Below are 15,487 nucleotides of genomic sequence, written 5' to 3'. Positions count from 1 at the left end.
TAGAATGACATTGTAGGGTTGGCATAAACAGCTGAATTTGATTGGTTTAAACATAAAACAAATAGATTATTTGAGCTGGACCTGGCCTGTTTAAATGCTCACAGGTTAAACTATACACAAAAGTGTGAATGAGGTGAGGGTTTGGACATAGCATTGCAACCTGACCAAAAAGCACCAAATTTTTAGCTACCATTTCTAGCATGTTCAACAATCATATAAAGGTGCTTGTGGGGAGTGGGAGGAACTTCATGGCTAAATTGATTTTTATTACTTTGGAGTCAGATCCATCATTTTTGTCTATTTTCCATCTGTTTCCAGGATCCTAGAGCAAGTTACGATGTGAATGGAAAAGATCCTGATCCTACACCACGATATGATTCTACAAATGAGAACAGGTATGTTTTGTTCCATTGAAGAAGAAAGATTTTGTAGTATGTGAGATTGTAGATATATATATTGAGACACAGACAGAAACTGAAAGAAGCCCGTCATGTGTGTGTGTGTGTGTGTGTGTGTATCTTTTATCTTTTAGCTTTTTCAGTCATTGAACTGCTGGCACACTGCCTTAAAAAATTTTAGTTGAACAAATTGACCCCTGGTGCATTTTTTTTTTAAACCTGGTACTAATTCTATTGGTTCTTTTTGCCATTACAGGAATGTAAACACACCAACACTTGTTGTCAAGCAGTAGTGAGAGGCAGACTTAGAAACACACTCACACACACATATAGGATGGGTTTCTTTCAATTTCCATCTACAAAATCCACACACAAGTTTTTGGTTGTCTCAAGGTTGTAGTAGCAGACACTGCTTGAGAAGTGATGTTGGTTTGTTTAAGTCCTAATAACTTAGCAGTTCAGTGAAAAGAGGCTAACAAACTTTAAAAATCAAAAAATGAAGTACTAGGGTTGATTTGTTCAACTAAAACCCTTCAAGTTGGTGCCCCAGCATGGTCACACTCCAGTGAATAAAACAAGTCAAAAATTAAAAGTATGCTATCAAACTTATGTACTGGTTTGTATACCATCTAAGTAATACATACATATATATATATATATATATATATATATATATATATATATATATATATATATATATATACATACATACTAGCAAACGCACCCGTCCTTTGGTTTAAGTTGCTTTGGTGGTATTTTTTTCAACAAATAATTGAACTACATGGAAGGTTTATGAGTAGCACAGCAATCTGTTTCCGATTAATCTAGGAACAGAAAATGAAATTGAAGGCTAGTTATTGTGGAGATTGTTGCACTTTAATGATCACAGTACATGTAAGTTTGCAAGCAATGCAAAGTAGAGCTACTGAAGCATTTTGGAAATAGATTACCGATAATGACTACAAAATATAGTTGTCCATCAAATCGACATAGTCTGTACAAGTGCACAAAGCGTCACATGTCAAATGTCAAAGTGATCACAGAGTAAAATGAAATGAAGTGTTTTGCTCAAGAATCCAATGCATTGCTTGATCCAGGGATCAGAAGCATGATCTTGCAATCATGAATGCAGCACACTGACCACATGCCCTTCTCCCCACACATCATCTGGCATATATATGCCACATGTCTTTTTTTATATACTGTAAGATGTGATATGCATGTCATATGACATGCTGTATGGCATACATGCATGTGATTGATATACTGCCTGGTTTATATACTTATAGGACTTAGATTATATATTCTGAGCTATATTAGGTAATAATATTCATGAGCATGACTGTGGTAATGATGATGATAATGGAGGTGTTGGTGGGGGTGATAAGGATGACACTCATGGTGGAAGTTGTGGGCTGGTGATAATGATAGTGATAGCAATGGTGGTGGTGGTGGTGTTGAGGATATGATCATGATGATAGAGGTAGTGGTGTTCATGATGATGACAGTGATCATGGTGGTGCTTATAGTGTAATCATGATGGTGAGAGTGGTGATGGTGATAATCATCATAATAGTAGTGGTGAGGGGAGGGTGATGACGGGTGGGGGGGTGATGGTAATGATTATTGTGATTATGATAGTGGTGATGACAATAGTAATAGTGGTGATGACGATAGTAGTAGTAATGATGATGCTTGTGAGGTTGAAATGGACATAGATTCTGAAAGAAATTTTACAAGACAAAATGAAACCACTTTTATTCCTCAGAAAGAGAGAGAGAGAGAGAGAGATGGGGTTGATGGGGTTGGGTCTCCCTAAAATTCAAGCTGGTGGTGGTACCACTGAGGTGTTTTTCTTCTTTTTTTTATAGGCATGGATTAGTAAGTTTGCTTTTCAACCACATGGTTTTGGGTTCAATCCCACTGTGTGGCACATTGGGCATGTGTTTTCTACTATAGCCCTAGGCCAACCAAAGCCTTGTGAGTGGATTTCATTGATGGAAACTGAACGAAGTCCATCATGTATATATATATATATATATATATATACACACACACACACACACACACACACACACACACAGGCACATGTGTGCACGCACACTTACACACACATCTACATATGTACATATATATACATGTATGTGTGATTGTGTGCTTGTTTGTGTTCTCCTTGTCTTGGCATCCTGTAATGTTGTAAATGAATGTCATTCATTTCCAATATTCTGCAAAAATATGTCTGGCCATGGGGAAATATGTTGCTTGGAAACAGCTAAGGGTTGACAACAGGAAGGGCGTCTGGCATTAGAAAACCCGCCTCAATAAACTCCATCCAACCTATGCAAGCGTGGAAAAGTGGATATTAAAATGACAATGAGGAAGATATAGGTGCCTCACAACCACCCCTAGACTCCTTGGACTATGGATCAACGTACCAACTGACCCTACTCCCCTTATTGGCCATGGAGATGATGGTGATTGCTGCAGTATGAGTAATAGCATTTTAACCCTTGCTCAACTTTGATCATGCATAATTATGATTAAAGCATTCCACCCATTACTATACATCTTACTTTCATGGATAGTGTATCTAGGACTATATTATCCCTGGCGTCTTTTTTATTATGATAGCCTTTTTTGAGTAGAATTTGACTGATCTTTCTAACAAGTCAAGGCATCACATATAGCTACACCATTACTTTTGGCTCACAGTACTGATATTAGTGATGACAATGATGATGATGATGATAGGTGGTGATAAGGATTACAGTGGTGGTGACGATGGCAGCTATGGCGATTGTAGCAGTGGTGGTAGTGGCAGTGGTTATTTGCATTGGTGGTGATCACAGTAGTGGTAGTAAGATGGCGGTGGTTATTTGTGGTGGTATGGTGTGTGTAGGTATTGAATGACTGAATGAATCAGTGATAGTATAACTGCTATCTTATCTCCTTTTATTTTTCTTCAGACATGGAACACGATGTGCCGGAGAAGTAGCTGCTGAAGCAGATAACAAAATTTGTGGGATTGGTGTAGCATATAATGCACGTATAGGAGGTAAGCTTATTTTCTATTTTCATAATATCCTGTTATCTCTCTAATTATCTCATTAGTTTTTCTCCCTTTTCAGTCATCCACCATCTCGTCTCAGTCTGCTTCTGTAGATATCCGCATGTCAGGTCAATCATCTAATCTTAATAAAATAAAATTTCTTCGCTGTTGTTGTTAGTTTTTGTTTTTTCCAGTCAGTATATCTAGGACTACATTTATTCAGTGTGTTCTTCCCTTTTTTGAAGTATTTCATAGTTTGTAGTTACATGTATAGGCATGGACGTATGGTAAGAAATTTATTTCCCAACCACATGGTTCCAGGTTCAGTCCACTGCATGGCACCTTTGGCAAATGTCTTTCACTATAGCTCCAGATGAATCAAAGCCTTGTGAGTTAGTCCAGTAGATGGAAACTGAAAGAAAGCCATCACATATATATATATATATATATATATATATATATATATGTATATATATATATATATATATATCATCATGATCATCATTGTTTAACGTCCACTTTCCATGCTAGCATGGGTTGGACGATTTGACTGAGGACTGGTGAACCAGATGGCTACACCAGGCTCCAATCTGATTTGGCAGAGTTTCTACAGCTGGATGCCCTTCCTAACGCCAACCACTCCGAGAGTGTAGCGGGTGCTTTTACGTGCCACCGGCATGAAGACCAGTCAGGCAGTACTGGCAACGGCCACGCTCGAAATGGTGTATTTCACATGCCACCTGCACAGGAGCCAATCCAGCGGCACTGGAAACGATTTTGCTCGAATGTCTTTACACGTGCCAGGAAGGCGACGCTGGGCACAGGTGCCAATACATACACACACACACACACACACATGAATGTATGTGTCTTTGGTTTGTGTTTGTGACCCACATCTGCTTGACAACCAGTGTTGGTTTGTTTACATTCCTGTAACTTAGCAGTTTGGCAAAAGTAGAATGATAGAATAGACACCAATAATTCAGGGGTGACACCATACTCCCCACAACTCCAGACCTCCCAAACTGGAGCCTCACCACCAAATGCAGTTTAATGTCATACCCAGGGCAAGTTGCTGATATGCTCCACTTAGCCACCTTACTACCGGTTACCACCAATAATTATTCTGTACCAACCCACTCGACTTCAAATCACTACTAGTCATCCCCAGGCCCTCTCTATCCATCACCTGCCTTACTTTCAGAACCTACCTACCCTACCATTAACCACTAATCTACCCTTATCTCTCTATTGTATTCCATATTGAAGTTATTATTTTCCAAATCATATTATTCCATTGTTTGGAGAACAATTCTGATTTTTAAAATATCTCAGTTATGTAGTTAAACTTGTGTGTAGATGTTAGTGGTGGTGGTGGTAGCAGCAATGATAGTGACAGTGATTGGTGGTGGTGGTGGTGGTGGTGGTAGTGGTAGCGATGGTGGTGTCTTTGTTATTGTTGGTAATAGTGCTGCTGATGCTTTTGTTGTCCAGTTATTTATATTTACATTTTTGAACAACTCAGCGTTGAATTCAATAAACAATGTTATTTGAAAGTATTTAGATAAACCAATCTATATGCTTGATGTTGGTGGTGGTGGTGGCGGCAGCAGCAGTGAACCCTGGGTTAGTCTAGATTGAGAAAATTTACAATAGCATAGTATATTTTACTTTTTGTGGATATGCTGTAGAAAGCCTCAAAACTGTGGTATTTGTCTTGAGAAAGCATCCCATACAGACATATAGTACTAAAGAACACAAAAGTATATCAACAGCAGACCAAAAGTATTCAGCAACAGCAGTAGAATTGCTAAATTTAGAGTGTCATCAGTAGCCAGTATCCACTAGCAACCCACATGCTTAGACAAATTTAGCCTCTACTGAGAAAATTTATGATCAGGGACATTCCAGCTATTTAGATTTATGTAGCATTACATTATCTAATGTGTTCTTTCTTGATCCAAGATGGTGCTATGTGATTTGAGGAAAATTTACCTGCTGTTTTTTCAAGATGAGTGACAACATAGCAATCTCATCCCCATTGGTTTGTTATGCCTATAGTTTCTGATCGGGAACAAAGCAGAAGCAAGCAAATCGGACAGTCAGAAGACAACAGATTGTTCTTTTGCATGTATCATTGATAGCAGATATTGGTAATGCTGTTGTTTAACCCCAGGTCAGTTTTAATCCAGTAGACCTATGATCAAGGATGCATCAGCTTTGAACTATTATTTATTTTTTTATTCAAATAAAGGGTATCGTATCCCATCATGTGCATATTTGTTTGTGTTTCTCCTTCACCAATTGACAACCAACATTGGTTTGTTTACATCCTGGTTGCTTAACAGTTTGGCCAAAAGAGACTGCTAGTGTAAGCGCTTGACTTAAAATAAATACTGGGGGTCAATTTGATTGATCAAAACCTTTAAGGCAATGTCCCAACATGGCTAAAGTCCAGTGACTAAAACCAGTAACAGAATAAAGGACAAGAGTATCTAGGACTACATTATTTAATATATTATTCCCTTTTTTTTTTTAAGGTGGTATGGTAGGATTTGAGAAGCATTTGGCTGCTATTGTTGGTGGGTCAAACAACTTTTAGAAGTCTTCACCCTCACCTTTTGAAACTGGAAATTAAAGTATTAATTTTGTGTGTTCCTCTTTCTTTTGAAAGAAAAAAAAGAAAAAAATGTTTTCTCAGCAGCAATGAACTCATTCATTGCCTACTTACTGGGTTATCAAATCTTGCTGAAGAAATGTTTGTTATTTTTGTTCTTAACTGTAATGTTTATAAATGTTGTCTTTATCATTGTTATCTTTTTTGATACCGACCCACATGGAGCCACCCCTAGTTCTATGATACAAACCTCTGGTTTTAAAATAATCTAAGTTAAAATCTTCCAGGTTAGTTTATGTTCCAAGCATAGTTTCTACTAAATGCACAAGGCTTGAAATTTTGGGGGAGGGGACTAGTCGATTACATTGACCCCCATTGTTTCACTGGTGCTTAATTTATCAACCCTGAAAGGATGAAAGGCAAAGTTGACCTCAGCAGAATTTGAACTCAGAACCTAAAGACAAATGAAATGCCACTAAGCAATTTGCCCAATGTGCTAACGATTCTGCCAGCTCACCGCCTTCAAAAAGTTTAATAATGACTGTTATATGAGTAAATTTTCCATTATTTTAAAAATTTACTGAAATAAAGTTGGATATATTTCAATACAAATCTGCTAACAAAAAGATTAACATAATCAACAGCAGTAACATCATCATCATCATTTAACATCCATGTTCCACACTAACATGGGTAGGACAGTTTGATGGGATCTGATGGCTGTAAAGACTGCATCATGCTCCAGTGTCTGCTTTGGCATGATTTCTATTTCTGATTGCCCTTCCTAATGCCAACCACTTCATAGCATGTACTAGGTGCTTTTGTTCATGCCACCAGCACTATTTAGAGTCACCATACTGCTCATAAAACTATTAACCCCAAGGGAGGTGGGTCAGCTAATGTATACCTACTAACATTTACCTCTGTATTTACACTTAATTAATCATATCGAGCAGAAACCAAGTTCATATTTTTCATTGTGTAGTTTTAATAACACTTGCTTTATTATTATTTTGTAGGTGTACGTATGTTGGATGGATTTGTAACTGATGCTGTAGAGGCAGCATCACTAAATTTGAACCCTCAGTATATAGATATATATTCTGCCAGTTGGGGCCCCGATGACAATGGGGAAGTTGTTGATGGACCAGGACCTCTCACGAGAGAAGCATTTGCTAGTGGGATTCAAAAGGTTAGTTTTATTCTCCAGTATTTTACTAAGTTTAAATTCAGTTTATTTGTTTGTTTTTTTTTGTTTTGTAATAGCACAGCAAGGTATAGACAGTGGCTGTATGATAAAGAAATTCACTTTGCAACTACTGACTCTCAGGTTCAGCCCCATATATATGGACCTTGGATGAATGTCTTCTACACACATACACACACATATATAGTGATCTTATTTGTAAGTACATGTTCTGTCTATAGAAACTTCTTGATACCTGACAATTATTTTCAAATCAATCTCTACTAAATGTCACCACTTTGTTCTATTTCATTTTTGTTTACTGCCTGTGTTTAATACTACATGCTTTGTTTGCTTTTCGAAAAAAAGACAAAGCATGTGATATGCAACACAGGCAGTAAACAAAAATAAAATAGAAGAGAGTGGTGACATTTTGTAGAGATGACCTAGTTGTTGCTTTTCAATTACTATTGCAAACAGCACTAGCTTTCTTCAGCTGAATGTCGTTGATTGGCTAAAATTACCTAAATATGACAACTTTAATATGAAATAACTTCTAAAATACAAAATTTTGTTAAAAATGTTGAAAGTAAACTGTGTTCAGCATGAGAAATTACACTAGTATATGAAGTTTCAAACTGTTTAGTTAAAAAAAAAATAATTAAAAAATTTGTGAGCAAAATTGAAGAGATCCCTTGTATGCCAGCCAGAAAATACAGTATTCTTACACTAAATTGTAAAGAATTTTAATTGTCTTAAAAATACTTTAAACTAGGTTTGATATCAAATAAATATGTAATGAAAGAAATTATGAGAATAGTTTACTTGATAACCTCTGATCATCTCTTTTCTAAAATAAAAGCTACATTGAATATTTAGTAATGACCCAGATACACTGTTATTTATGTTGCAGATAACACTTCCCTACATTCTGGAACTTTTTCTTAAACGAAAGTGTGTTTATCTTGTAGATTTTGCAGTAGCTTTTTCTAAATCTGTTACCATTCCCTTCCCATCCCACTTTCATGTTGTTTTTGATTACATGAGATTCTTAATCCTTTTGATACCAACCCAGCTGAAACTGCTCCTGATTCTGTGACACAAACTTCCTGTTTTAAAATGGTCTAAATTAGGACATGCCAACAAAATATTATTTCAGTTTATGTTCCAAATACCAGCTTAATAATGACTCTTATTTTACTAAATTCTTCATTTAAGTGAAACAAAAGTAGTGTATTTCAGCAGAAATATTGTAACATAAGAGTTACACAAATAGTCAGGAGTGGCTGTGTGTTAAGTAGCTTGCTTACCAACCACATGGTTCTGGGTTCAGTCGCATTGCATGGCACTTTGGGCAAGTGTCTTCTACTATAGCCTCAGGCCGACCAAAGCCTTGTGAGTGGATTTGGTAGGCGGAAACTGAAAGAAACCCGTCATATATATGTATGTATGTATATATATATATGTGTGTGTGTTTGTGTGTCTGTGTTTGTCCCCCTAGCATTGTTTGACAACCGATGCTGGTGTGTTTATGCCCCCGTAACTTAGCAGTTCGGCAAAAAGAGACCGATAGAATAAGTACTAGGCTTACAAAGAATAAGTCCTGGGGTCGATTTGCTCGACGAAAGGTGGTGCTCCAGCATGGCCGCAGTCAAATTACTGAAACAAGTAAAAGAGTAAAATAGTTGCAATAAAAATATATTCACTTCAGAAATAAAAAAGAAAAAGCAATAAACCTTAATTCATCATTACCATCATCATCATCATCATTATTGTTTTTACATTAGATTGGGTTTATGCTGGCATATGGTGGACAAACTGTATTCTATAGCTTGATGCATTTTCTGATTTTCAAGTAAGTTATTTTTATTCCACCGATCTTGAAACGTCAAAATTAAACCATGTCACCCACTGGGTTACACTGATTCTCCCTGGTAATTACATTAAGGTTACAGTTGTCTTTGGAATACTCAGCCACTCCACATTTTAATACAATAAATGAAATAACCAAGAGGAAGTTATCCTCAGATCAGACTCTTACTCTGAAAGTTTGAAACAGATAGGATTCCAGTGAATGCATCTAAGAACTGTGTGGTGGTGTTCAAGCAGGCATTTGATTAAACCTGCCATCTATTCTTAAAGTTGTTTGTCTAAGAAAGAAGAGTAATGTGGTGCCTATACTGAACTGGAAAAATATTTTGGAGATGAATACAGCAAAATATTTTAGTTAAATATGTTTACGAAGAAAGTTCCAATGGTATGCTGATTGTAGAAGACTAGCACAGTAAATAATTCAGTAACAAAATGTTTAGGAAAGAAATTCCAGCAGAGTGTTGAATTTGCAAAGAAGCTCTTAAGTGTCTAATGATGTCTGAGAGGAAGCATAAAGGAATAAATGGTAAATATATATTAGGGATTAAGAGAATATACTACATCATCATTGTCATATTAACATCCACTTTTCCATGCTTGCATGGGTGAGATGGAATTCATTGAAGCAGATTTTGTACAGCTGGATGCTCTTCCTGTTTCCAACCTTTACCTGTTTCTAAGTAAGGTAATATTTCCCCATGACCAGACATATTTTCACAGAAGATTGGCAACAAAGGACAACACTTGCATTATAATGACACTCATTTGTAACTATCAGGAAATGTCAAAGCAAGGTGACTCACATACACTCATATTTATCTAATGAGCGTTTTTCAGTTTCCATCAACCAAATCCACTCACAAGGCTTTAGTCAGCTCAGGAGCTATAGCAGAAGACATTTGCCCAAGGTATCTCACAGTGAGATTGAACCCATGGCCATATAGTTGCTAAACAAACTTCTTACCACACAACCACATGGAGTGAATGTATCTTTTAAGAATAGAAAACATTTGTAGGAACTACAAGATAAATTGAGTCAGAACAATTTTCCACTCCACCATTCTGTTTTTTTGTTTTATTTTTCAGGGAAGAGGTGGCTTAGGTAGTATCTTTGTCTGGGCGTCTGGCAACGGAGGCTCTTATTATGATTCTTGCAATTGCGATGGGTACACTAATAGCATCTACACCTTATCAATCAGTAGTACATCAAAAAATGGTGTAAAACCTTGGTATCTAGAAGAATGTGCTTCAACAGTCGCTTCTACTTACAGTAGTGGATCCTTCAATGAGCCACAGATTGTGAGTTTGTCTTTTATTCTTGCTTTCTTTCTTTTTTTTTCTTATCACTTGAAAAATTGTTACAACTGAGGAATTTTGTTTCTATACATATCTGTTTTTGTTTACCATAGTTTTGTCACTCTGCATAATGTTTTTTGTTATAAACAAGAAGGTAAGTTGTTGACTGAGGCAAACAGTTAGGTTGTTGTTGTTGTTGTTGTTGTTGAGACCCCAGTCATCCATGATCACACAGGCATATGATACAACCATCATCATCATCATCGTTTAACATCCGCTTTCCATGCTAGCATGGGTTGGACGATTTGACTGAGGAGTGGTGAAATCGGATGGCAACACCAGGCTCCAATTTGATAAGGCAGAGTTTCTACAGCTGGATGCCCTTCCTAACGCCAACCACTCAGAGAGTGTAGTGGGTGCTTTTTACGTGTCACCCGCACGAAGGCCAGTCAGGCAGTACTGGCAACGGCCACACTCAAAATGGTGTATTTTATGTGCCACCCGCACAAGAGCCAGTCCAGGGGCACTGGCAACAATCTCGCTCGAAAATCCTACGAAGGCCAGTCAGGCGGACACAAGTATATCTAGGATTCTTTAATTAATTCTTTACCTGACCTGTCTGAAGGTACATGGCTCAGTGGTTAGAACGTTGGGCTCACAATCATGAGGTAGTGAGTTCAATCCCCCAGACTAAGCTGTGTGCTGTGTTCTTGAGCAAGACACTTTGTTTCATGTTGCTCCAGTTCACTCGGCTGTAGAAATGAGCTTTGACATTACTGGTGCCAAGCTGTATCAGCCTTTGCTTTTCCTTTGGATAACATTGGTGGCATGGAGAAGGGGAGGCTGATATGCATGGGTGACTGCTAGTCTTCCATAAACAACCTTGTACCTTGGAGGGGAACTTTCTAGGTAGAATCCTATAGTCATTCATGACCAAAAAGGGTCTTTTTTTTGACCTGACCTGTGTATTACATTTGATACACAGGACATATTTCCATGGCATCCATGCATCATATAGAAAACATATTCCCAATTTTTTTTTAAACCACTGGAATAACTTGAGACCTATGAAAGGAAAGCTTTATATTATTCATCCATAACATATGTTGGTGGAGGCACAATGGCCCAGTGGTTAGGGTAGCGGACTCGCGGTCACAGGATCATGGTTTCGATTCCCAGACCGGGCGTTGTGAGTGTTTATTGAGCGAAAACACCTAAAGCTCCATGAGGTTCTGGCAGGGGATGGTGGTGAACCCTGCTGTACTCTACTCTTTCACCACAACTTTCTCTCACTCTTACTTCCTGTTTCTGTTGTGCTTGTAATTCAAAGGGCCAGCCTTGTCACACTGTGTCTAGCTGAATATCCCCAAGAACTACGCTAAGGGTACATGTGTCTGTGGAGTGCTCAGCCACTTGCACGTTAATTTCATGAGCAGGCTGTTCCGTTGATCAGATCAACTGGAACCCTCGACGTCATAAGCGACGGAGTGCCAACAACAACAATAACATATATAAAACAAAAGATAAAAGTCAGAAAATAAGCATGGACATTCAGGACAAACTTATGAAAATGCTTTGGACAGGCAGAGATTTAATGTATATGTTTCCTTATTTGATTTGAGGGAGATTTATCTATTATTTTTACCACATTGAACAGACATATGAAGGCTCTCTCACTAGTTTTTTAAGTGATTTATCTTGGCCCATAAAAAAATTAGTTCAACTTTCAATCATTTTTTTATGATATATGCTATTTCTTCTATGCTTTCTGTTCATCACTTTGAGAAAATAGTGAAGAAAAAAAATCAAATACAATAATTTTTAATTGTTTAATTGCTAATAAGAAAAATAATTTTTGGATTATTAACTTTTTAATATTTGCTGACATTCAACCATTAAACCAATTGAAATATTGTGTAGATGTAAATGTGAGAAAAATACTAATCTCTAAAGTTGATTTAAATAGTTTGAATAACAAACTATAATCTTACAAACATTTTTCCTTTTAAATTTAATTTTTGAGGAATTATATTATTCAGTTTTAATTCCTCAAAAAGTAAAAAAAAAAACCCTGTCAGAAGATTAATGAAAGAATCATCACTCACATAGACTAGTGCCTTATGTAGGCAAACTATATGAAACTGTGTGGGGGACAGAGACCTCGCTTGGCCCTGCCTGAGATTCGAAACCAAATCCGCTCGTTTGTTGCTTCTCAAACAAGTGTGAAATCCTTTCCGGATAATTCATGGGAAACACTTGACCTCCTGAGACCTTGCTGGTTATGGAAGGGTCAGTCCTTTGTTTAGGATTTGATCAATTTTCCTGGCCATAGACTATATAACAGAGAGCATTTCTCTCTCTACCCTCTTTGACTTTCTGTCAACAGCCAAAGAACACCTTTCACCTGAATGAAAGGGACAATGCAACCTTTACCTTTTCTTCCTCTCTGTCAGCAGAGTGCAATCCTTACATTTTTCCTCTCTGTCAGCAGAATGCACAACTACCAACAGGTGAAACTTTGTCACTGTCAATTCTGAATAATTACTGTTATCTATCTTACTAACAACTGCAGGCAAATAAATCTGTAACTATTATTCTGTATTCTTCAGTGTTCTTCTTTGCTGGGTATCTCCATTGTGAGAACTTTGTCTTCACTTCAACAGCAGTTACATCAAAACACTACATATTTATACACACGTACACAGATGTATGTGTGGTTATGTGTATGAATATATATATTCTAAAGTGTTGCTGGTCACTAGCAAAGTAAAACAGTGATATGATGTCTACATTCCTTGTTGATATTATGACTGTGACTGGTTGCTCTGTGCTTTCAAAGACCTGTGAAATACAAAAAAATTCCCTTGCTTGAAAAACTGGTAAAGGTTGATAATAAGAAGAGCATCTGGCCATAAAACCCTTCCTCAAAGAAATCCTTGTACAACCCATGCTGCCATGGAGAAATGGACATTAAATGAACAAATGAATGAATAGTCTGGTTATTGTTACACACTGTCCAAAATACATCATTTAATATCATTAATTGTAATTTTTTTCATAAGCCTTCCTAATATTTTTTCTTGTCTTTTTCTTTAATTCTAGGTTACAATTGACCTCCGGAAAAAATGCACTTCCACACATACTGGTACATCAGCATCTGCACCTATAGCTGCAGGAATTGTAGCTCTTGCACTGGAAGCCAAGTAACTTTTGTTTTATTTTTGCTTTTTTTATAGTGTTTTCAACTCAAAATGCCCTTTCTCTCTTTAAAGAAGTTTTTTCTTAATCTCAACAAACAACCTCACTAGTATGGATGGCATGATAAAATGCATTTGGTTTGCTTTGTAAAATGGTTTATGATAGGAAGAGCATCTGGCCATAAAAGCACACCAAAACATGTTACAATATAATAAGGACCTATATTCACCATGTTAATAATTATGAGGAGAATACATGGGAGAGATAGGACCAACACCAAGTAGACCCAAATGAGGGACTAGTTGAAATTAACTACTGTACAGTCTAAACATGACTAACCTGTTAGCATTTAAACTGACCATATTAGACCAAATCAGGCCTCTCGCATATTTCTTGCAATGTCATTCTAAAAATAAACAAATGCATCATTGAAATCTCAAAGCTACAAAATAATGTATGATTAATTTTTTTTAAATTGTGAACTGCATTTGACAGAGTAATTTGGATGCTAAAGGGTTAAGGATATAAAGACCAGAAGATAGCTGGACCATCAGCAGTAGTCACTGACTTACTGAAAATATCTGAAGAAGAAGGTCACATGCTAATCACCTGCATAGTCATATCAGATAATACAGAAAGGTGTCATATCCTATTACTAGCAGAATAGTTTCATCATCATCATCAACTGCTACTACAAGAACAAAGGAGATACTCTTGAGAAAAGCTACTACAATGGCATCAAATTGATGGATCTGCAGCATGTTTTATCAAACAATCTAGTTGTTAGATTTTAACTGTATTACATGAAACAAAGAACCACATGAATACAAAACTGATTGGTTTTATGTACTTTCAGTAAAAACTTGACATGGCGGGATATTCAGTACATAACAATTCTAACAGCAAGACCTGAACCAATGTCAGATGGACAATGGACAAGAAATGCTTTGGGAAGAAATGGTAAGTTTATTTTGTAAAGTAATTAATGTTGTTGACTTTTACTTGTCAATGTTAGTCTTGATAACTTACTCTCACTCAACTGTAGCAGAAAAAAAAAACAGTTAAAAGACACCTAATATCTCAAGAAGCAAGCTAAATATACAAGGTGGGAGGGTTGGGTTATTCTACAGTGGCTGTGTAACTTTCAAACGAAGGGAACACCTGAGACAATAGGTGTTAGTCTTAGGACAACAGCAGCCATTGCCACTACTATCACATCACAGCAAGTAACAACAATAGCACATGTCACTATCACTGCTAGAACATGACATAAACAGTAGCTTTCATCAGTGTGTGACCATGTTATGAATGATACTCATCTAAAACATCATGTTTAAAAAATACTAGTCCAGGCAATTTCTTAAAACCTCCCATAGAGATCCCATATACTTTATACTGTCATAAAGATGCACCATTTTGAGCGTGGCTGTTGCCAGTACCGCCTGACTGGCCTTCGTAGGATTTTCGAGCGAGATCGTTGCCAGTGCCCCTGGACTGGCTTGTGTGGGTGGCACATAAAAGACACCATTTCAAGCGTGGCCGTTGCCAGTATCGCCTGACTGGCCTTCGTGCAGGTGACACGTAAAAGCACCTACTACACTCTCTGAGTGGTTGGCGTTAGGAAGGGCATCCAGCTGTAGAAACTCTGCCAAATTTAGATTGGAGCCTGGTGTTGCCATCCGGTTTCACCAGTCCTCAGTCAAATCGTCCAACCCATGCTAGCATGGAAAGCGGACGTTAAACGATGATGATGATGATGATAAAGATAAATGTGAACGGGAGCAGCATAGGCTGCTGCTGTTGACCAAAGGCCAACATCTAAATATTATCTCATAGTATTCCTCTTTTTATAATAGAAGAGAAAAAGATGA

General features: G+C 37.2%; 1 protein-coding gene across 6 annotated transcripts in view; it reads left to right on the top strand.

Annotated features, from left to right (window-relative positions):
* Positions 1–15,487, top strand: part of LOC106883330 (proprotein convertase subtilisin/kexin type 4) — a 154,347-nt gene that overhangs the window by 81,792 nt on the left and 57,068 nt on the right. For 3 of the 6 annotated variants that reach the window (XM_052966058.2, XM_052966059.2, XM_052966057.2), the window contains exons 6-11: positions 319–395; positions 3,365–3,453; positions 7,084–7,256; positions 10,209–10,421; positions 13,521–13,621; positions 14,473–14,576. In XM_052966058.2, coding sequence (XP_052822018.1) covers positions 319–395; positions 3,365–3,453; positions 7,084–7,256; positions 10,209–10,421; positions 13,521–13,621; positions 14,473–14,576 — 757 coding nt within the window. Of the gene's footprint in view, positions 1–318; positions 396–3,364; positions 3,454–7,083; positions 7,470–10,208; positions 10,422–13,520; positions 13,622–14,472; positions 14,577–15,487 lie in introns of all 6 variants that reach the window. The other 3 variants (XM_089349802.1, XM_089349803.1, XM_089349801.1) reach the window with 1 other exon arrangement.

The sequence above is a fragment of the Octopus bimaculoides genome, chromosome 3, assembly GCF_046866305.1.
Source record: "Octopus bimaculoides isolate indiv1 chromosome 3, ASM4686630v1, whole genome shotgun sequence".
Taxonomy (NCBI): Eukaryota; Metazoa; Mollusca; class Cephalopoda; order Octopoda; family Octopodidae; genus Octopus; species Octopus bimaculoides.
This window is presented reverse-complemented; position numbering and strand designations above follow the sequence as displayed.